This window comes from Dromaius novaehollandiae, chromosome Z, assembly GCF_036370855.1.
Source record: "Dromaius novaehollandiae isolate bDroNov1 chromosome Z, bDroNov1.hap1, whole genome shotgun sequence".
Classification (NCBI taxonomy): domain Eukaryota; kingdom Metazoa; phylum Chordata; class Aves; order Casuariiformes; family Dromaiidae; genus Dromaius; species Dromaius novaehollandiae.
Window position 1 is genome coordinate 26,894,678 of NC_088132.1, and position 23,417 is coordinate 26,918,094.

Consider the following 23,417-nt stretch of genomic DNA (forward strand, 5'->3'; position numbering starts at 1 on the left):
GCACGGAAGTAGAATGCATGCTATATCACTGCAAACATGCAGCAGATAGTGAGTTATAACGTAAAAGCTCTTTTAACAACTTGCACGTGTATGCTAAATGACACAACTCTATTATCCTAGTTTTAGCCCCTTGCTACTCCACTGATACCAAACAGTGGTAACACAGACCTACAGCTCTTTTGATGACAAAATTTATCATAATCCTAAGAAATTTTTTTAAAAAAACCCAAATCTGCAGAAGAAAATCTGACAGAAAGACCTAGAGCTTGAAAAATGCATAACGACCGGATTGGTAACCACCTACTAACCACCTCTATTTACCCTAAAGCCCCCCACTGTCTTCTGTACCTCCATCTTAGGAACTAACCATGGCTCTGCTGTATACTCCACACTTCGGCAAAGCGATATTCTTATATACAAGACCTGATTTATCTCCACTACTGTACTTCTGTCAGTGGGAGAGGAGGGGTAAAGAGAGGAAACAGTTAAAGACACAGCATCCTCTGTCGCTCCTTTTAGCAAAAAGCTGCATGCAGATATCACAGGGGAGAAAGAAGATAAGACAAAGAAACTAGGGACAGGCGGTGGTGGTGGAGGGTATCTCCATTAAATGGACACATGAGTCAGTACCGGAATAATACTTGTAAAGAGCTCCCTGTTAATAAGCTACCTGTTCATAGGCTAAAACATTGAAAAACACAAGATACAAGAAGAAATGGGAAATAAAGTATACATAATATCAAGTGCTATATCATCAGTGTACGAACATTACAAAAAAGGGGAGCAGCCAGAAAGATTTGATTCTCACATGTTTAAAATCTGGTTGCTCAGTCAAGTTTTAGTCTTTTACACTTGCTCAACCACCAGATGGTGCTCTTGGAGCATCCGTGAACAAGATCCGCATACCTCCACGTGTGTCCACAGACACGCACACGTTATTTCAAAGGGGTTTTCACACCTGTTTCTGAAGGGACAGTTTAGATATACCGTTCTTAAAAGAGGAGAGGTGTCTGATACTTCTCGGCATACATATTTTTCAAAATCTCCTTAGAAGTCTGACTCATTTTGGCAGCTCCAGGAGCTACAGCCCATCCCCATCCCTAAAGCAGCTGGTACCCTGGGTGTTATCTGGATCTGTGAGCAGGAGGGGAAGGACAGTTTGGCATCAACTAGGAGAGTGCACAAACCTTTAAGAAACATGGGATTTTTTTTGCTGCCTAAAACATGAGTTTTAACCTGGAAGCACTTCGCCTCCGCAGAACTATGTCCTACTATGATGGAGAAAGCTTGCAGCTGTTCAACTTAATGTTCATCCACTGATGTTTCAGCGGGAGAGGAGATACAGCAGTCTTCAAAGCTTGATTGGCACATACAAGTAAAAAAGGTAATTGGTATTAATCTCCTAGTCTATTACTACTGTCTTTCATAATCTACATTTATTTTACAAAAATCTTTGGAAAGAAATGCCGTCAGAGCAAATGATGCATCAAATTCAAACAGGCCATCAAGATTGCTAATGGATTTTAATAGCAGCTATTACAGCATAATGGTATTTTCCCAACAGCTGTTTGTTTATAAAATTTTCAGTTTACAAGACCTTTATGTCCAATCCCAGGAGACATCCCTCAATTCATTTATAATCATTTGGTTCAACCTACACATAAATGCTGCCTTACTTGCCTTGTGCGTGTTTGCACATGTGTGTAAGACACTACCAACTCCCAAAGCACTGAAAATCACAAGGATCCTCACAAACTAAACTAATTAGTGTGTATCTTTGGACTTTACTGGAAAATATAAGTTTTCTGTGATTCTTTTCTCTTCCTACTCTTGAATCACAGCCTGGATTATAAGGCATTTTATGTCTCAAACTGACATACCTGTTCAGTTTCACGTAGTTACATCTGTTTAAGACTTTGAAACATAATGCAGCAACCTAAATGTCATGAAGGCATAGCTGGGGAAACTGGCCAGCAGACATGTGGTCTGCAGAAATATCTTATTCCTGGTGGACAAGCATCAGCTGGGAAAGATCTTGACAGGTTTCTGTCTGAGTTAGAGGAGTTACCAGATGTAAAAATAAGAAGCACGATCTCTTTTCCTGATTCTTTCAGACGCATGACTTGATAGAGTAGATCTGAAATCAGGAAGATACGTGAAACTAGAACCCTGCCATGCTTTTTTCATTAAGTCCTGTTCAGAATTGAACTGTACTTTACTAAACATGATATTTTTAGATAAAAGCTAAGAAGATAATTAGGAAAGGAAGACAGTTATAAACAGAGAGGAAAATTTTATAATTTTATTGAAGAGATTTTTAGACCTTGCACACTTGTAGATGCCTGTTTGCCCAGCTTCCTTTCTGATTCTCAAGCTATGCACAGTATAAACTTGTATAATTGTCTTTGTTTTGCTGTTCATGCTAATGGATATGTTGTTTCCAGAAACATACAGACCTAATTAATTTTGCACCCATGTTGTCATCAGTAATACCCCATTAATAACAAACACTGGAGAATCTTTGAGGATACAGGACAAGCCACAAAAAAAATCACATACTTCGCTTTAAACAATGCTCTTTAAGGACAGTAGATGGCTCTGATTTTCCACAGAAGGAGGTTACCACTAAAATTCTCAGCCAAGACTGTGATTTCCACAGTGGTTTGCCTGTACAGGGGAGTTCATGTGCACTAAGCAGGATATGAACAGACAACCTGGTAAGTGGATATCGTCTGCAAGTTCTATCAGGTACCTTAACGGACTTCCAAAAAAAGTCAGCTACCTTACAAAAAGGCACTCTTCACCAATGTTATGAATGTTCTCCTGGGGAATTAGCCTACAGTAAGCTTCAGCTACAGCTGGGCTCTGTAAATTCATACTCCACCTCTGTACTGGCTAATCTCTGCAGTCAGACAAGCACTTAGCTGTCTCAAGTAATCAGGTAACTCATTAAAAGAAGAATCTTTACGTTTTTTATCACAGAGTGCCTCAAAGTTCGTGGAGCTGTACACAGAGAGCTACCTGCTTCTCTGTTTCATCCTTTGAACACCTCATCACCACTACCCCTACTCTTTGGTTTCTTCTGTTTTTTCATATCCATTCTGCACAGATGCCAGAGGAGGTTGTCCTGCCAGAAGAAATACTAAAAAGGTAACAAAAATATTGTTTTTCCCAAGACACATGATGTCTCAAAGACCTTTTATCTTCCCCATTTTAGCCAAGAGAACTGCTCTGGAGTTATGGTCAGGTCTAGTTCTGGCTTTGCAGCTGACAGAAGGAGAGCAGCTAGAAAGCACAATCCAAATGGGATCAAATAAAATACATGTCATTTGTATCTGTTACCAGCTACATAAGAATAAGGCCTGAATAAATGCACCAAGCAGATTAGACTGCAAAACCCACACCTGATCTTTATAAATCATCAAAGAATAGACAAAACTACCTCATGTCTCAGACTTACTAATTCTGAAAACATTAGCATCATACTGCAGAGAGCCAGTTTTGTTGGTGGGTGAGTTAATTCCTCTTTGAGTACAAGCGGTGATTCATTAGAGTGCCCTACTCAGAAAAACAAGAAGATGAAGTCAATTCAAGACTGGTATTTTTCCCGTCTACAGGTGGACCTCATATCTTACATAGGGACCTCATGCCTGTGAATATGTCACTGAACATCTTTGATGGGTTTTAACTGAACACTTTCCAAATCTACATGAAAAAGGTTATTTATCTGATAGCAGTGTTTGGTTTTTGGATCTCTGAGAAACCACCTGGATCTCAACTTTCACAGCTTACTCATACCTCAAGATATTGATAATTTTACAGGTGCCAGGAAAAGGACAGTTTCCTTTAATTTGACTGAAAAGTGCATATGCAATGTGTGTACGGGTACCTTCTTGTTAGTATGCAACAAGTTTCACAATGCCTTATTTTTTCATCTGTGTCACCTAGTGTCTTTTCAGTCCAATTTTTTTCCATAAAGCTTTCTTTTAAAACTTTCAAAGCTTTTTAAAGAACAGTGAGAAACTGAAAGCTAAGTATTTGCAGAGATTACCTAAAAAATTACTAAATGCAAAATTCAGACTGGAGGACAAAGTTTTTGTTTACAGTTTCAGCCTGCTTGTGAAAATTAATTTGTTTAAACAAACCTAATTACACAAGGACAGCAATACCCTGAACCATGCCCTAAGTAAAAATCAAGAAACAACTTGTGGGAATATTAGGTGGGGGTCCTTTGAAAACTGCATGTAGTACGCATTTCTTGCAAATAAAGCTGTTTTGCAACCTATTTCTTAGGATACATACAGTACTCAGCTACCTCAATTAATCCAAAAAGGTTAGAAGACTTTTTTGAGTTCAAAGCGCTATTTAAAAACTGAGAGGACTGGATTTAAATCTTGCCACTATTACAGGCTTCCCACACTATCTCCAGCACATCCCGCACCCTTCACCCCTCATACCCTGCTGACCCAAAGCACTTCCAGTCTAACCATATGACTAGAAAGATTCCAAAATAAATAGGAAGATAAGTATCTGACAGAAGCCTGGGCTGAATGAAAAGCAATCACCACTTCAATATGTATATCATGCAAGAATATTCTCTGAATAGTTTTCTGTAAAATAAATCAATAGGGGGGAGAGGTTTCCTTGAATGTTCTTTGTATTTTCAGTATGGTACAGAATAGTACACAAATATAGCACACTATATTCATATAGGAATACTATCTATGCAGTATAGTATATGGGGTTTTATCTCTTTCTGAACAGTGCATGTTTCCTTGTACCGCTGAACAAATGCTGCATTTCTTGCTTGAAACTGATGGGTGAAGTAAGAATTACGTGCATTAGATTCATAGAGGGGGAGACTGAGTGAATACTACAGCTTTTTCACTCAATTCATAAATCATGATGGGATCTTTCAGGATTCATAATGCTCCATAAGAATAATATTTCACAGAACTAACATGAAAATCACATGAGATGTGGTACTGCCTCAGAGTTTATGTGATTAATATATATCCAGTCAAATGTTCTGTCTTGATAGTAAGGAATTTTTCCATTTCACTGTGGAAATCCGTGCAAAATAAAACATAATACAAAATTTTAACATGGACAAATGGATGCAAAGCTGGAGCAGAAAACATAGTCCAGCTTTACTATGGCCACAATAAGCTGGCAGCCTTTAAAAGACAGAGAGATATTTAACAATTTTGACCACAAACCAAATACCTCTTTACACCAATTACTTTAACTTAACATTCCTCTGTCTCGCTGAAAAGAAAGCTAGCTCTCATTTATGTGTCTCAGTTTATGCATACCTCTTCTTAGTTGTTTCTTCTGAATAAATTAGGTACTCTTTGTTTTGAGCTTTTATGGGAACTCATCCTAAGCCTAATCATAGAAGTATTTGATGAACAGGAAGTAGTCCACCGCTGCCATAATCATGTTAATAAATTTAGCCTTAGTTTTACTGGCACTCAGCATTATTCTAGAAGACATACAAGTACAGTTAACTGTAATAATGTCTGACAACGCTCAATCCTAATCTTTATGGAACCTATAAATACTGAGTAAACACATTCTGCATGTTCTCTCAAACAAGTCTGCATCCTGTGTGCTTATTTAAAATTACCCTCTTTTATATATATGCAGAACTTGTAACATTGAATATTTGGCTCTCCACTTAGTGGGTCAGATTCTGATTTTAATTATATCTCATAAGATGAAAAATGGCAACAAATGAGTTAATATAAGTCACTGGAGACAATTTACACCAGAGAAATTGCGACACCAATACTTTTAACCAGATATCTTTCCAGACAGGATGAGCTTCAATGTCTTTCATATTTCTTCCATTTTACTCTGTATCGTTTGGTGAATTGCTTAGGGCTTTAAGAATTTTTAGTATTGACTTACTTCACATAAATTAATGGATAAAATATTTCCTTGTAGCAAGATATTTCATCAGAAAACTCAAAACACTGTCCAGGATCCTCATAAATATCCTTATGTCTGAAATGACTTATCTCAGTAGTGACTTGGGCTCAGATTTATTGTACAGTTCATCAACTTCTCAGCATGTTGGATAATGAATGTTTCATTTACATTGCTAATTGCCAAGCCATGGTTCCTTCAACCTTTAACCCTTACGCTTTATCACATTATCACCATATGTCAATATAATTGCATTTAACATTCCAAATAACTAACTTTTTCATTAGGTCAAGAGATCCTTTTTTCTTTTTTTTTTCCTAAAGCTGTTATCAGTAGGGTACCTTTAAAACCACCAAGAAAAACAGCATTATACAGATACTGCATAATTAACACAATTTATTCTTCAACAAAACAAAGCTCCTCTTTTCTGACCCAGTATAAGCTTTTTTCTTAAACTCTGCATTTGCCTATTTTAACTGAACCACAAGTTTCCTGTTAAACTTTTATAAAGAGCTTCAACTATACTTACTGTTATTATGAAACACTGTCAAATATGACTGAGACCTAATACGAGGTATCTTCTGTGCCTGCATGAGATTTTTGTTCTCTAGCTTTCTTTCATCTGTCAAATGACGCAGTTAATTCCACATATGTTATTATCTTGATGTACATCCTGCTTTGCCCAAGTACATATTTGGCAAATATCATCCAAGACGCTATCTTAGGCTACATTTCTGGTCTAACAGCATCGCTATTCGTCTGCTTAAAATAATACTTTCCCTCAATGGAAACCAGGCTGTACCTTACCTCTAGGATATCCCATGGACAAAATTACGTCATCATGCTCCCAAAAGTCACTTCCTTGCAGTTGACCTTCATCACTCACTTCCATCACAAACGCTTCTTTCAGCTCTACCATCTGCACTGTCAGTAGGTCTTTTAGCCAGCAAAGATTAAGCCAAATCATGGACTAAATAAGCCATACTGGAAAGGAATTTTGCTGCCAAGTGTAATTGAGTCAATTTTAGTGCTTTTGTGGGAGTAATTATATTAGTCAAGTTTGAGAGAGAAATGATACTGCAGGTGATACAGTTGCAACTGTAAAAATTCCAGCCTCTCTCCATTTCTTTAAAACAAACTTTGGCAAGATGCCTTCTCAGAACAAACTTGAATTTCAGAAGGTTAGAAATTTATTTATCAGAAAAGGTCTGAGCGAGGAATCTAGATGCATCTTCACAGACAGAAATAGGCACAAAATTGCATAAAAATAAAGAAAATGGGTAAAGATAAAACAGAGTGTGCATAATTCATTCTTCATACAGCAAAAATATCACGTCACTCAGCCATTTCTCATGGCTCCCATACTCACATACATATATATGTGTGTGTATACATATATTTGTATATGTGTGTATACATATAGTTGTATATGTGTGTATATGGGGGGGGGAGAGAGGGAGAGGGAGAGGGAGAGAGAGAGAGAGAGAGAGAAGCATGGTACACCTTTATATGGCATGCAGTGATTCAGAATTAGTCACCTCATCCTTAACAACAAACCCATGGCACAGTGCTAGCCAATAGCCTTCATTTCACTGATATCACACTTCATATTCTTCGTCATGTTTTATGCCGCTGCTTATGTACCTTATTAACTCATTCTCCTCTTCCGACCATAATTTCGTACTTCTCCTCTGACCCTTAGACTGTCCTTTCTGACAAAACGTACAATGTCACCTTACTGATCCCTGAAAGCTCCCTTCTTCCAACTGTCTCCATCATGCACTTCTACTACAGAAACTTTGCCCAAGTCTATGCACAAACACAACAACAAAATAACCATACTCTAAAAATCTCAAACTATGACGGAGCTATAAAAGCATGAAATACCCAGCATATCTTACGAGGTTCGTAAGCCCCTCTCTTGTTGTCAGATGCATTTAGTTAGAAAACGACATATAAAATACATATTGTACTCATGGAATTATGAACACTGTGAGACAGCCTGGGGCATATATAGTAGGAGTGAGAATAGAAAACCACTCGTTCTGAACAGGAGAAGGATAGGAAGTGGACAAAGAGAAGCAAGTTAGAGCCCTGCAATATAGGCCTGTGTTACAACGGTGCATAACCACCGTAGGCTAGCACTGAGCAACTATGACATTAACTGAGCACATGCTGCTGTTAACGTGACCCTCTCATCAAGCTGTAGACGATCCCTTTTCAAATCACCCACAGCATCCACATAGTAATAATCGTCCTTTAGTCACTCTCCGACTGACCACCTTCTTGGACGTCAGTGAGAAGGACTGCTACTGCTCCTTATCAGCTTGGACAGGGCAGAGCTTTCCGATTTACCTATACATAAAACATGAGAAAAGGCTGGAATCAGAACCACTAAAATGCTTTGAATTAGATTAGCACCCAAAATGTATTTTTTCTTCTTCTTCAAAGTGTTTCAATCCATTAAATACAGATTAAAAAAAAATTAAAAAGTCAAATTTCAGGTTACCATTGGGAAATGAGTATTCCCATATTTATTCACATACAGCCCCGCTGAAACACAATGCAAGTATTTTCTTTAAAAGAATTCCTAAATGAGAGAAACTTTTAGCAGTATATGTCAAACTGTGTGTTCTTAACAGATTTAAGTTTATTGTGGTAATCCATTTCCAGCTGCTTCTGTGGAATCAAACTTTGTTTTTATGCTAAAAGATAACATTATCATCACATTTTGTGAAGAATAATGGCATCAAAACAGACACGTCACTGGCTGTACAGAGCACCATTTGAAAACATGCTCTTTTTTTGAGTCTCTAAAAATGGGTCAAAGATATAGCCTAATTCAGGGCCACTTTAAATGTGTTCAGAAGTCACAATGACTGTGGGTACAGTATGTATGAGATCCCTTATCCCTTAACTTACATAAACCTCCAAACCACTTCCAGCTGGCAGAAGACACCATAAATAGACCTTTTTCTAGAACGGTTAAGGGTAAAACCCAGAGAGTCCAAAACGGGCACCAGTGGCACCTTATCTAAACTAGTTGGTATCCATGGGATTTTAGATGCATAAATAGAAATAAGCAATAAGATGGTTCTGTTCACCAGGGCATCTTGAAAAACTCACTTTGGATTTTACTGTTATGCTGACAGCACTAAAAGTCCACAGGAAGTGAGGCTGAGGTTTGACGTCTGAGTAAATATTGGTTTTTACTAAAAACACAACTCCATCACCTCAGAGGATCTGTGTAAGTGTAACTGACTGGAACACTGTAAACAATTAGGCTAATGATATACATGAAGGAAAAATGCATACTAGACCATAAAACAACCAGTATTTTCTATTTATTCATCTATGAGTATTTACAGATTACTCCATAGAGAAGATCAACAAGACGCAGCATACTAGAGGGGTGTAAAATAACCAAAATGAGGAGAGAAACTAAACTGGCCACTCCAATTAACTCCTGTTCAAAAGACTGAACAAAGAAAAATCTAACACAACTGAGAGAACTAATACACCAGTTAAATACGCAACCTGCAGATCTCTCTTGACAGCCTGTGGAGATCATTCCAAGACAAACATAAAAAGGAGTTGGGTATTTATCTGAATCAAACAAAGACCTGCAGGTGTAGTGAATAAAGTATGGTCTGTCAAAGACTAAGAAGAAATGTTGCCTATAACCAAATTACTTCATGACTGTCCATAAGGCAGAGGGCAGGATTCAAATCACTGTGGGTTGTTGGGGCGTTTTTTGTTTCTTTTTTGGTTTTTTTAAGTATTTTCTTTTGTATTTATTTCCTGTCTGTAATCACAAGATCAAGTGTGCAATGGCAGTGATTTCTACTTGCAAAACAATAGACCTCTTCATGCAGTGGAGCTCCTTTGGCACATGATCATGAAATGTGCCTATTCCCGTGAAACAGAGATGTTTAACACAGCAATGCAGACTCTCTCCTGTGAAAAATCCTCTCATCCTTGTTCTCTGAGCTGGAAGCACTGCTGAAAGAGCACACTTGGGTTGCTGGTAGATGCTCAGTACTTGGAGCTCAATACCAGCCATTTGCCACACAAACATGCTAAGGAATGGGGTTGACAAAGTTCTCAGAAGCCCTTGAAAGACAGTTACAGCAGCAAAGTCCCTAGAGGGAGACAGTAATCTGCAGAGAGAGAAAGCACTTATGCAACAGTAAGAGGAAGCCCCAGGATCTCATGGAAGATGGGAAGTTTTCAAAACATTGAGGCTGAGAGTTTCCATGGTTTTAAAGTCTGGAGAAAAATCCATACCATTATTTACTTTATGTATCTGTCTTTGCCTGTTCCAAATCCTTGCAGTGGACCACAGCATCAACACATGCACTCAGCTGGTGCTGCTCCTATAGGGGAAGTACTAGGGAAAAGCTAAAGCACCACACCACAGCAAGAGCAGCAATGTTTCCACCAACTGCCCTTCATGGGCAGAACATGGCCCTTGGGGGCCTGGCAGCATGCCACAGTGGAGCATTTACACACTGCCACGCAAGCACCCTCAAATCAGTCTCATGGCAAGAAAAAAAACAGGATTTTAATCTTCACAAACTCTCAGCAGAGGTGCAGATATGTATAAACTCAACTAAATGCCCCAATTGCATGGACTGAACCTGAATATGTCTAGTTCAGCTGAAAAAAACCTTGGAGGGGAGGAGGAATATTAATATTTTCATTGCCTTTTTTTCATATTCACTCACTGTGTGTTTACCATAAATTAGACCTGCTGAGAGTATGATGCTGAGCAACCCATATGGCAAATACTCAACTGAGAGATGTAAAAAGGAAATCACTTTTTTGTTTCTGAATTATTTCTAGTCCTTTTATTAGAAAGTCTTGTTTAATAGCAAATGCTGAGAAACAACCCTGCTAGTACTATTTATAAATGGAAGAGGAGATGATTAGCAAACTTTTAAAGCCAAAATAATATATTTTCAGTAGGATATAATTCAGTACATGATGAAATCAGACAAAAGACAGCGCTTAACTACGACAGCTTTCAGTTAAGCTTTTTTGGTTTTAAAGCACAATTACATGGGTTCACTGAACAATATTTCCTTTTGTACAATTGTCATTTTTATTCAAGCTCATCCCTGCACCTTTCTTTAGATGAAATAATCCACAGCTAGTGTACATCCATGGTGTTCCAGCAACCAAAGACTTGACCTAACAGGTCTCATTTGGGTGTAAAATTCCAACCTGTTTCCCCTCTAGTCTGTGACAAACACTCAGAGAATGAATCAGCAAACACAGACGTCTGGCATCCGCAAAACCTGGAAAAATCAATTTCTGGGTGTGGAATCTAGGCGCAGATTGCCGACTAATCTCTCTGGCAAGCTTGCAGTGGGCAAAAAGAAAGATAAAGATTGAAGAAGATTCCTTGTTGATTCTGTTTTTCTTTGTGTTCCTGTAAGTCTTTCCTTAGAGAGCTGTGCTTTCTGACAGTTTACTGGAAACGTGACTAAGAAAAAGACAAAAAAAAACCCAGTAACACAGAAGTGGTGATATGCAATCGTGTTACGGAATATCTAGCAGTGACGTTTGTACTTCTATAAAAAGAATCAGATTTGGCAATATACAGATACAAACTGCTGGATCTTGCTGGCAAAAGTAGAATCCGGGTAGGAGAAATTTTCAGCTGTTTTAATTGTTCTTTCAAAGATAAGAGGAAAAATCCTCTGGCAATCAAAACAGAAGTCTGCCAGTTTCTCTTTCTGATTCTACCCCTAACCTTCCTGCTTGACTTGAGCCAAAAGACTAAGCAACTCTTACTCAGGTTCATGATTTATGTTTTACCAAAAGGAAGACTGGGAGCAGCATAATCATATTTAAAAGCAAGAATCTGGTCCTAATTTTTATTATATAAACAATAACAAGAGAACTTAGTGGCTTTTTCTAAAATTAGAAGAATTATGGTAATATGAAAAATGAAAATCTCTCCACAGCTAGATTTCCAGTCAAAGCATAATTTTTTTATCAGCCATACATCACAAATATGGAAAAGCTTATGAAATTCAAATTACTGAGATTCATTCTTCAAAAAATGTAATGTAAAAAATCAAAAACAAACGAAGCCGTTTTTAGGGAAAAAATGCTAAAAGCCTATCTGAGATCTTGAATAATTCCTATAGTTTTTTTCATAACCTGTAAACTCAAACTGTATTTAGCGACCTTGGATAAAAATATGATTATTCAGAAATGGGGTGACTTTCAGGACTAAAAATAAGATATTCATCAATAGGATATCTTATGAAAAACGTATTTTAAATCTCAATCCCTGAAGCAATGTAAATTACCTCTAAGGAAGCTTCTCTCGATTCTTTATGTATCAGCTCTATACAGTAAAGGAAAATGGTCAAAAAGTATTGCAGTAGTTGTAACATACACAGGAGTTCTGAACTTCAGCTTTTCTAGGGTCAAAGAGCCCAGGTTAGACTTTACCTGTATTCACTTCAATAAAGAAAATTAAATTTACACAAACAATCCAGCTTCTGGAGTTGCTGGAGAATGGATTTTTTTTGATTGATAACATTTACGCAGCAGCTGTGTGATTAAAAAAAGCATTTAGTCAAAGAGGCACTAAAGCCATGAATAATTCTGGATAGGGAAGCAGTGATATTTTTCAGAAAAACTTAATCTATGTCCTACAAAGCGAGAAAGAAAAATTACATTGCTGCGTAGAATTACTGGAAGATTAAGTGTGCTCAGAAACTCTGAATTCAAGTATTCAAGTAAGGACTGAAGGGTATCAACTCGAATCATTTTGTGTATCTTGGTGCCTGTATTAAAACCAAACAAACCCTCGAGTTCTCAGACACAACATCCAACTTCCAAGAAAGCTTCAGAGTGTACTCAGTTACATGCAGTTATAGAAAAGGAGCTGCCTGGGTATCATCTAACAGCAGAACATGAATGTTGGGGGGGGAAAAAGAAAAAAATTGTTTTTTGATCCAATTCAGAATTCCAAAACATTCCTACATCTTAAAATGATTAAGAGCTTCAGGACTGGGCTCCTTCTATGCAGCAGAAGGTATAAAATTAAATGCTGTGTGCTAATAACAGAGGTTATCATAGTATTTATAACTAGTAAGTCCCAGTTCAAAAGGCAGGCACACACTTTGCTGAATAGATGGAGGAAAATTAATATTTTAAGGCACAGTAGATATATTTTGTTGTTTTACTCCATCAAAATATCACTAACCTAAATAAAAATTGCATGATTTAAAACTTTATTTTTAATTTCTAAATGAAAGATAGAATACCAGTCCCCAAGACAGACATTTGCTCAGAAATATCTTGTATCTATCTGTCTCTCCCTGTGGCTAGAATTGCTGTCTTCTGTATTAATGCAATACTAGCATCAGCAAACTTGAAAGAAGTCCTTTTACTTGTAGCTTAAATTATTTTGTAATCTTGGTTCAATAATTTAATATTCTAATTAGGTGCTTTCCCACACAGTAGCAAAGAAGAAAACATACACTAAATAGCAGAAAATGAAATTCAAGTTTTCAATAATATTTATATTGCTATAAGCACTATTGTTGGTCCCTTTATTCTCAAGCATTACGGCCAGCTATAAAAAGATTAAATGTCCAAATTGATTTACATTGATATAAGAAGTGTGTGGCATAAGAAGTGTGTGGCATTTCATACAAAAATCTCTTCTTATGCTGAATATTTCTCAAAACAGCACCTCCCGCTGTCAATGTCTATGCCCCATGAACAGCTGAGCTGAGATGCTACTGACAAGAACTCGAAGAGTACACAAATGATAAATTAGGCAGCTTTGTAGAAGTCAGGAATGCAAACCAATAATGATACTCTGGATACAGTCTTATTTAGTTGAGATACTGACTATTATGGAACTGTATTTCATAAAGAAACTGTTTTATGTACAAAAACAAATATAATCTTGTGATACAAAAGAAAAATTCCTCTTTTTTAACAACACACTTGTGAATACGAGCACATTTGTACCATACATGTTAAAGAATAATCTAATATATATGCTTATTCATTTAATAATTATCTTAGTTATTTTACTGTGTTCACTAAATTTTGAAGCAAGACTGAACAAAAACAGTACAGGCAAAGCAATAAACAATAACATGGGCCAAATTCAGACCAGATGTCACAAAAAATGTAACAGATGAAGCCTCTCCAAATTTCTTCAGACACTGAAAATGAAAACCTCCCAAATCATGTCAGCACATACTGTCTCAAAACTAGTATCACTGTATACCTTGTGCATTCTTTAGAGATGTTGCGAGTACAGGATCTCTAATGCTTTTGGTTTATTGCATGATTGATAATAGCAGTATAGAACAAAATAATCACCTTCACCTTGTAAAAATGACTGTTGAATAAGTCATTATCACAATATCTTTAAGCACAGGCCGAGTGATACAATGGTGTTGGCCAGTTTTACAAATTCACTTTTTAAAAAAAAAAACACCCCAAGAGACTGTAATGAACATCTTGTCTGATATCCTGCATGATTTCATGCAGAATACATCTCACTGAGTAAGAAAACTTTAGCCCCTATCACCCCTTTGAGCCCAGGCGCATCTTTTGGAAGGGATCTGGTCTGGATTTTAACACTATAAGCAATACTGGTAATCACTATAATCAATGTCATTGTGGCTGCTGCTTGATTTCACATTAGTCACGTAAGAAGCACTTCGACATTATCTAAGGTTCTCCCTGCCTTCCCACCAGTTCCCTTTCATATCTGTACAGCCGAATAAATAATTACAATAGGGAATTCAGCAGGTCTGCCTCGACTCTCCCCACCTTGGATTGTATTCATTACAACTGCACGACTGACTCTGACCCGAGGCATCGACAGAACAGCTACCATATTCCAGAACCCCGGACTCTGACACTTAAACATAAGTATGATGTTTACATTAATGTATCTTTGACAGTGTTGCTCAGTCCTATAAGGTGATGACTTAACTCTATTAATACTTCTAGAAAAGCAAAAGAAAGTATATTTAAGCTCTATGTCCTATATATGTTACCTATATAGGTTACATTTACCTACAGGCAGATCTCACATGCTGACATTTTAAGACCTTAATTAAGGTTGATATATTTACAAATGATATGTTTTCAACTCTCAGAAATGATGTATTTAATGTTTTATTTTTAAACACAATTAAAAAATAATATATAAATATATACATACTGCAAATGCAATACAGATAACAAATTCATTTAAGCCCATTTATGCACATTAGCGACACACCATGTGGCAGAAAGACTAGGACTACAAGAAGACCCCTTGGCGATTTATTTTATATTAAATCCCTAATGGCCTCTTCTCATCTTTGCAAAAATATGCACAAAAGTCCAGACTATGCAGCCATTGAAATGAATGGTTATTTATTTGCTAAACGAGAACCCTATGTTTAATGTTCCTTAGACATAAGGTAGTCTGCAAAAGTCGCATTCCTACAGCTCCATACATCATTTATTTTACATACCCTAACTTCTCACAACAGGCATCAGAAAAATATCTCTGAACAGCACTGCCATTGTAAGTTGCTGAGAATTTTGTTTCCAACTCCATTAGTGGAAGATTGAATGTCACCATGTTTACTTGAGGGTTTTTTCCTTTTGTTTTGCTTTTAGCATTAAAAACAAATTCATGGACCAATCTGATGCCATTTAAAATATGTCTATATTTATCCTGAAAGAAAAAAGTTCCCAAATACAAAACTACAGTCCGATCATTAGAGATAACAAAAGTTCAACCCTTCAGACAAACATGTCATAGTCTCATTTAACTGTGTGCAGTCGTCCACCTAGTCTAACATGTTTGACGCACTCCAGCTGAGACAGTTACTTGCTTTGCTGTACAGAAGTATTAAAAAAAAAAAAAACTTCATAATAAGCACAAAAATTTGCCAAAATAGGCATAGTTGTACACCATATTGCTACTAGTTACACAATTTTAAGACATTTTGCAAAAACAGCTTGAAAATTAATTCGTCTCTCTGAGATCAGACTACTTGTTCATTAGGAAGCAGATCCACTGGGCTCCCAAACAGTTCTAAATTTTCTAAGTTAGACTTGCTGTAACAGCCTCCATGAGTTTCTCTAAGACACACAGCCATAAAGAGGGAACCCAGTGCGTGAGCCATAGCCTTCCCTAGGGCAGTCCCACTCACTGTGCCATCAGGAACTTGAGGGTCGGTTTTCTGGGGCAGCTCCATGTGCGGTAGCAGCTTCCAGTGAGGCTAAATCTCTTGGTTGGCACCTGTTTAGAGGTGGCTCCAAACTTACCATACTAAAAGGTTACATAAATTGTACAGCCTGCATGTCTCGGCAAGGCTTCAAAATCAGCATTGCCCAAGCCACAGTAGCCTTCCTCAAGACACACGTGGCTCTGGCAGGATCACCAGCAGCATGCATTCAGCAAGCCATGCTGTCTTCGCACAACCTGGAAACCATCCTTATGAAGTATTGAGATATCGTGGTCAGAACCATGAGTAAGTACCTCAGTAGATCAGTCAGCCTTCGGATATTCCCAGCAACCTGGAACATATTTATTCCCTCATTTTTAACAGTCAATAGCAGACAATCATGAACTACTAGCCCTATTTTCAGCTGATGGCCTTGATACTCCCTGGAGAAACTTGATTTGCCATCTCCTTAAGTTACTGCAAGTTTTGTGAACAATCAGAATAAATTCTCAAGAATCAAAACATTAAGGACTTAGTCCAACAAGTATATTGGTTATTCATATGACCTGTATCTTCATGGTTTCAATATCAAGAGCCATTTGAACTAAGCTGAAGATTCATGAAGCCTGTATGTTCTTCTGGCACACTAGATTTACGAAAGGGAAGAATGGAGAGTTCAGTTTACAAACTAAGCATTCATTTCTCAGGAAAAAAAAGAATGACTTTCCCAGGAAGTCACATCGAGAAGATATTTCTCATTTCCAAGAGAATTCCAGCAGAGAACAAGCAAAATATACTCTCAGGATATAACATAATGCAAGAGAAATTAATTGTACTGTACTGAATTCTGCTACAATATCCTATGAGTAATCATTATTACGACTTGGGGAAACTTTCCTGCAAAGACAACAAAAATAGTAAAAGAGCCCCGTCTCGGCTCTGTTACTTTTCTTTTGTGCCTTTCTTGAAAAAAAGGCTGCCAAGCATACGAGGTTAGTGAAATAATGTGAAATAGAACACAGATTCAGGTCACCTCTGATTTTAACCTACAATCCTGGTGTCACTTAAATCCAAGAAACCCAGAGCAAAAAGCAGTTATCTCAGAAATGCAAAGCTGCAAGTACATAGATTCTCACAGAAACCTAAACTCGCCTGCATGAAATGCCTCCCCTGCCCTCATCACTAACACTAAAGCTTTCTGTTCTTTTACTATCTGATTCACCTTTATTGAGACAATTGAAAGACATCAGCCAGTTGACAAGTCCTAAGCCAACAGACAGTGGATCCAAATCACATATTGTTGATTAACATCAATATGTACATACAAATAAAGTACACAGATCAATTACATAACTATTATTTGCATTCACGTCTTCCTTCATGAGAAACTTTGGACAGCAGGAGTGTGCCTGTGTGTCCTAGGTGTCCGAGTATTAGCGTGCAATAGTATTTGCAGCAACTGTGAGCATTAATTTACAATTGATAATGTGACTTATTCATTATCACCATTTCCTCCTTTATTCAAAACCAAACATTTGAAAAACTGTACCATTAATAAAAATAATAGGATTTATAGCAACATATCTGACCAAACAGATCTCAAGACTTCAACTAATTTACCTTCACAGCACATTTATGAAATAAAATATTAGTATCCTCAGTGACAGAAGGGAAACTGAGACAACAAACTGTACAAACTGTTTATCTAACATAAGAAATCTGTGGTAGAAAAGGGAAAGGAATTTAGCTCCAGGCCAAGACTTGGCCAATAAGAGCATCTCAGGAATGGAGGATAAGTCAGAACCTATTTTTAACAAAAATTAGTAAAACATCATCAAACAGCTTTAAGAAGAGCTTAGACTCATTTAGGTATGTGCTACTGAGGTGTGGCACTTGTTGGAGCATCAAACTTACTGCTCTTTGATGGTGTTTACTGTCGTGAAACAATGACTGAAATCAGAGCTTGAATATTCAGCTACAACACTTTTCCTCTTCATGATACACACCAAACGCAGGAGATGTATGCCTGCAGACAGCACACTCTACCTGCACTAGGTATAATCATATAATCACATAATCATCACCTTTGGTCACTGCAGTATCGCCTACACGATAGAACAATAAATGCTATTGGACTGTTGAACCAAAGAAAATAATCAAGACTACAGAAAATACTTTGATGAAAGAAGCTTTTATAGATCTGTTCATTTAAAAAACAACTCGACCTTCTGAGACTGCTGAAGAAGCAAACACATTAGAGGTCCAACACCTGCAACAAAGTCAAGCTTGTGCTTCATGTTCCCTTAACATTTAAGTACTGGCTCCAGAGTACTTTGTAGGTGGACAGCAAACTGTAATCATTATTATTAGAGAAAATCCTGAAGTCTGTTAAGTTCTCTATATATTCTGAGTTCGTAACAGAAATCTAAACTGAGTAGAGACTCAGGTTCAGGGAGTTTTATTTATAACTCCCTAACGTGTACTACACCTTCAGTACTGGACGAAGTGCAAAGTAACCAGCACAGAACATTTTTACAGGCCACCTGCTTCGCCATGGTGCAGACCATACTATCCCTGGCTGCTAACAAGAACAAAGCAAAAACTATCCTGTGTTGGTCAAGCCTTGTAAAACACAGAGTTCAGAAAATGTCTGAACAGAGTGCAGTAGCACAGCAAATACAAAACTAATCTCCAGCCCAACAGTGAAACTAAGAGTCCTTTTGCTACGAAGTGTGACTTTGTAAACACTGTAACCAGGAAAAAAAGCACTTACATATCCAAAAAAACAGCTCTTTCTAATGCAAACTATTCACAGCAGTAAACAGAGAGCAAACTGTTGAGATATCCCTCTGTTCCAGATAAATCCCATCAAAGATGCTAGTAATAAAATTCCTTAACAGATCATATATTATCTTTCGTAAACCTCTGATCATGGTTTATTCTCTTCACATGCAGCTGAACTTCCTTTTTCTTCCACAACGGCCTCTAGATATATCCGAACAAAAACAGCTGCGAAAGTTCGTGCTTGACCATCAAATCTTGACACTCCTTGATCCACGGCATGCCAGCATCAAATGCTACACAGTTACTGAAGAGTATGAAAATTTATCAGCTCTTAGGAATACGAAAACATACTACCGTCAAATGTATTCTGTGAGTGGCAGCAAAAAGAAATACAAGTTTTAGGTTGTGACTGATTTAGTACGATTGCGAAGTAGTAAAGATGAGTTCAACTGTGCTTAGAGTTACTGGGAGCTTAGATCTGTAGAGCAAAAGGCCTGCACTCTACATAGTCTATTAAACAAGATTAAGAGTAAAATAAATAAAAAGAAGACGTAATGCTAAAGCTACCTCTTAATCACTAGCCTACTGTGTCTACCATTCACTGAAACTGCCAGAATAAAAGACAAAGGTTCCAAACCCTATTAAAGATTAAAAAAAAAAAATCCCATTTCTTCCTCATGAGATTTATTTTACAACACTCCTTCCCCATCCACTTTTCTCCCAACCTTAGCATAATTTTCAGGATCCAAATTAGGGTTCATAAAGCAGTTTGGTGGTTGGTAAAGATGGCTTGGCACTGAGAAACTAATTGGATCCTACTTCAATTCTTGACATTTTGCTACACATTGCGTGTATGCAAGCTGAAGAAAAGAAAGCAGAAATCTGTGGATAATTATCAGCTCAATTGCACCAAAGATGCCTTCAACCTCAGAAGCACCTTATTTTTTTCTAAAATGCATCACAAAAAACATTTTGTAAGAACTTTCATAGGAAATATAAAACGAAGAAGTACTCAAGTGATTAATATCATCCGAGGTTAAAAAAAGAGTTTTAAAGTTACATGCAAAAGCACAAGAAGATGACTTATCTTGTATGCCAACTACTTAGGAACGGACGACTTCCAGGCAAATTGTTAGATTGTAAATAGAAAAGATATAGTACATAAAAGTGCCTCTCTGTTGCCGAGATTTGCCTCAGTCTACCTCCTCTCATGATTAACTAGTATATGAGTATGTAAGCTCCCATCAGAAGTAATACTGCCATTCCATATTTATTCAATGAACTAAAATATTTTCACATAACAGCCAGTACTATTTATATCTATTTAAATTACATAGCTATATAGCATATAGCTACTGAAATCCGTAATACAAATTGTCTCAAAATAATGATAAAACATACTACACAGGACTTTTCCCTAAGCAGTTATAAAATGCTTGGGACTGGTCAAGAAAGAAAATCCAAGCAGCTGACCTCAGTGATACTCATTACGACAAATCTACAGTTTTAATCCAAAAAATGCAAAATCCTAGGAACTTCTGCCCCATCTAGGTTCTTTTGTTTCTACCAACATTTTTACATAGATTGGGTCAGTCCATATATGTGGCAATGATAACTATCAAACAAGCTAGATAAATTCCACCTTTACTGGTAAAGCAAAAAATAAATGAGGAAAAACAGCCACTTAATGAGTAAATCTGAACACCTGCTTGGCAATTTTGGAGGAGTTGCAATTTATAACCAAAATAAACTCTCTTTTACAGCTTTTCAGGGTAGGTTTATAGAAGACACACAGCTGAGAGTGTTAGACTAGCTGTCTAAATTGTATGTCTTGATGCAAGTGAAAGATAAGACAAAGTCCTAGCCCATAACTAGCTATTGAAGTATGGGAAAATAACTCGCACCTTCAATTCACCCAAAGGCTGCAATTTGCCAGTGCCATGGTTTTAACACATCATAGTATAGACTTACCAGAAGGAATAATCTTATGCATAGTAATGAAAGTCAGACCACAAATAGCTATTGCATTTTTCAAAATTAATTACATTAGTGAAAATTCTGCTCACATACAGTCTTGAGAAAACAAGTGTCTCAAAATCTTTGTTAAGAACTGTCTCCTTATGAAATGGGGCTGTTCACCAACCCTGCTGTTTAGGTTTCCTCTTACCTCCAGTGACATGTACACAGCGCTGATTGCTACTTTGATTTCTCCATCTGAAAGCTCCTTGAGATCCTTCAGCATAACTTGCTCAATACTTATGCCTATTTGAGAAATAAAAAATTTCAGTACACCCAAGTATCTACAGCTGACCAGATGCAACAACATGAATTAAGAGCACAGCTTGAATCTTAATGTAGAGCCTTCTGGTTTTCAGGACATCATATTTTGGAACATGGTCATATAACACCATCAAAAACACAGACAAAACAGCCAAATATCCATATAAACAAAGCTCTGTGCCACCTACTTCAGTGTAGACAGGCACCTAAAATGTCTACAGAATCATAAAGCTTACCTGCACAACATTCAAGAATGTGTTCGCATAAGCGATTTTTAACAGGGAGCCAAATACACACTTAAGCCAAACAAATGAATTCACTTTTTACTGTTCCTGTACAGAGTCCAGCTACTGCATTCAATCTAACGACAAGATGAACTGGCTGCTATTCATACATTCATTATATTTATGAGTCTGGCATTTTTAAAATATTTATACATAGCCAGTAGACTTTCTTCTTGGGTACAGTCCACTGAGCCTCAAATAACCAATGACTTCATGAATTTAGGCCAGTAAGTCACCATTTCTGTGTGAAACTCAGAACTTTTTATGCTGAATTGCCCTAGTATTGCCTGGAATACCAAGTACATATAGCAAAATATTCATCAGGTTCAAAGAACTTCAGAAACTCATCATCAACCTACTAATACAAATACCACATAGACATATGCAGTGGTAAATATGTGTGAGTATGTAAACATGGTTTGGCAATTAGTGCCATGCAGATTGAATCTGTCTGTTATGTACACTTTTCCAAGTTTTTTATTGGATATTAGGGTAAATCACATGAGTCAAGCACATGAGGAACATAACTAAACCACCTTTTATAGCAACTGGCACTAAGCTAAGCACTGAGTTCAGCAAAAGCCACTTTGACTGGGTCTCTCCAGTCCAGGCTGCATTCAGTTTAATTCTGAACTTTAATTTCTTGACTGATTTCCACTGTAATTTCAGGAAACTATCAGAAGACTTATAGCCCTGAACTAAGTTAGCTTGCAAACTCACTGAAAAAAAGAGCCAAGGAAGCAGCACCTGAAATCTCATTCCTAACCATCAACTGAGGCAGTCTTCTCAGGCTGAAGGTCTGAATTCAGATGAGAGAATTTTGAGGATGTGTGGATAGAGAAGGATAAAAATAGACTGTAAGCCTGCATGGACTGTGTGCATACCTCATACATCTAGCAGACAAATACCTCAATACTTCAATACTCACTCTTCGGTAACGACTTGGTAGCAGCCATCATTTAACAAAAATAGTATAAAGTGTGAAAAAGTTAGTGTAACAACTTTCTTCAGGCTTTCAGAGTATGCCTTCACAAACCTGTTACCAATTTTGGGCTCAAACATTCCCGGTTTTGATCCCTGAATAAACAACAAATGTCTTCAGTCCTTTCTAGCAGAAGGAAATGAAAGAGAAGTACAGTTTTCCCACTGCTTCCTTAACCTTAGTCTGAAGTCAAATTCACTTTATTTATACAGAGCCTTAATAGTTGAAACCTCAATAAATTTGGTAAGGTTCAGAAGATAAAATCCACACCCATACCATGCAGGCAATTGCAAAAATTCCTGCACACGGGCTGACACAGTGGTTACACCCTGTATTGGGTCCCACTTCATCATGACAAATATTCAGAATATACTTGTAAAATCGAATATGTGAAATAAATTAAAGTTTATTTTATCTGTAAAAGCAATATAAGACTATTTTAGAAGTTCAGAAATATGATTCATGGTTCATAACGTCAGTCCCTTAATTCAAAATCAGCTAGCATCACATGCAACTGTCAATGAAGAAAGCTCTCATGCTGCAACTACTCTCATCACATACAACAAGTGAACCTATTCAGATGCAGTTGCATAATTAAATTTATAAAATATCTAAAAAATGGAAATAAATTGTATTACCTTGAGGGTTAAACTGAGTCTCCTGGAGAACAGAAATAATTTCCTCCCGTGGGGGCAGATCTGGAAACTTTTCCTCCAGAATTGACAGCACTTTATCCTGCTGCTCTGTAATTTTCTCAGGCTCCAAAGACATGCACTTGAAGAGAATGCTTCCTGAAACATTGAAAGACAAAAATCAATACCTCCTGTAAACAGCAAAGAGGTACTAGAGAAACAAGAATGTTTACTTCATTGCCATCCAAGTCCTTTCTTTCCTGAAGCTTGTTTCCACTGATGAGTTTGCTGAATAACATATTAAATT

At 37.2% G+C, this 23,417-nt stretch overlaps 1 protein-coding gene across 5 annotated transcripts in view; it reads right to left on the bottom strand.

Moving 5' to 3' along the window:
- The window catches only part of LOC112983243 (prune homolog 2 with BCH domain), a 139,630-nt gene that overhangs the window by 73,931 nt on the left and 42,282 nt on the right, over positions 1 to 23,417 (bottom strand). For all 5 annotated transcript variants that reach the window (XM_064501911.1, XM_064501917.1, XM_064501913.1 and 2 more), the window contains exons 5-6: positions 23,117 to 23,269; positions 21,100 to 21,194 (exon numbers count right to left, since the gene is read on the bottom strand). In XM_064501911.1, the coding sequence (XP_064357981.1) occupies positions 21,100 to 21,194; positions 23,117 to 23,269 (248 nt within the window). The remainder of the gene's footprint in view (positions 1 to 21,099; positions 21,195 to 23,116; positions 23,270 to 23,417) is intronic.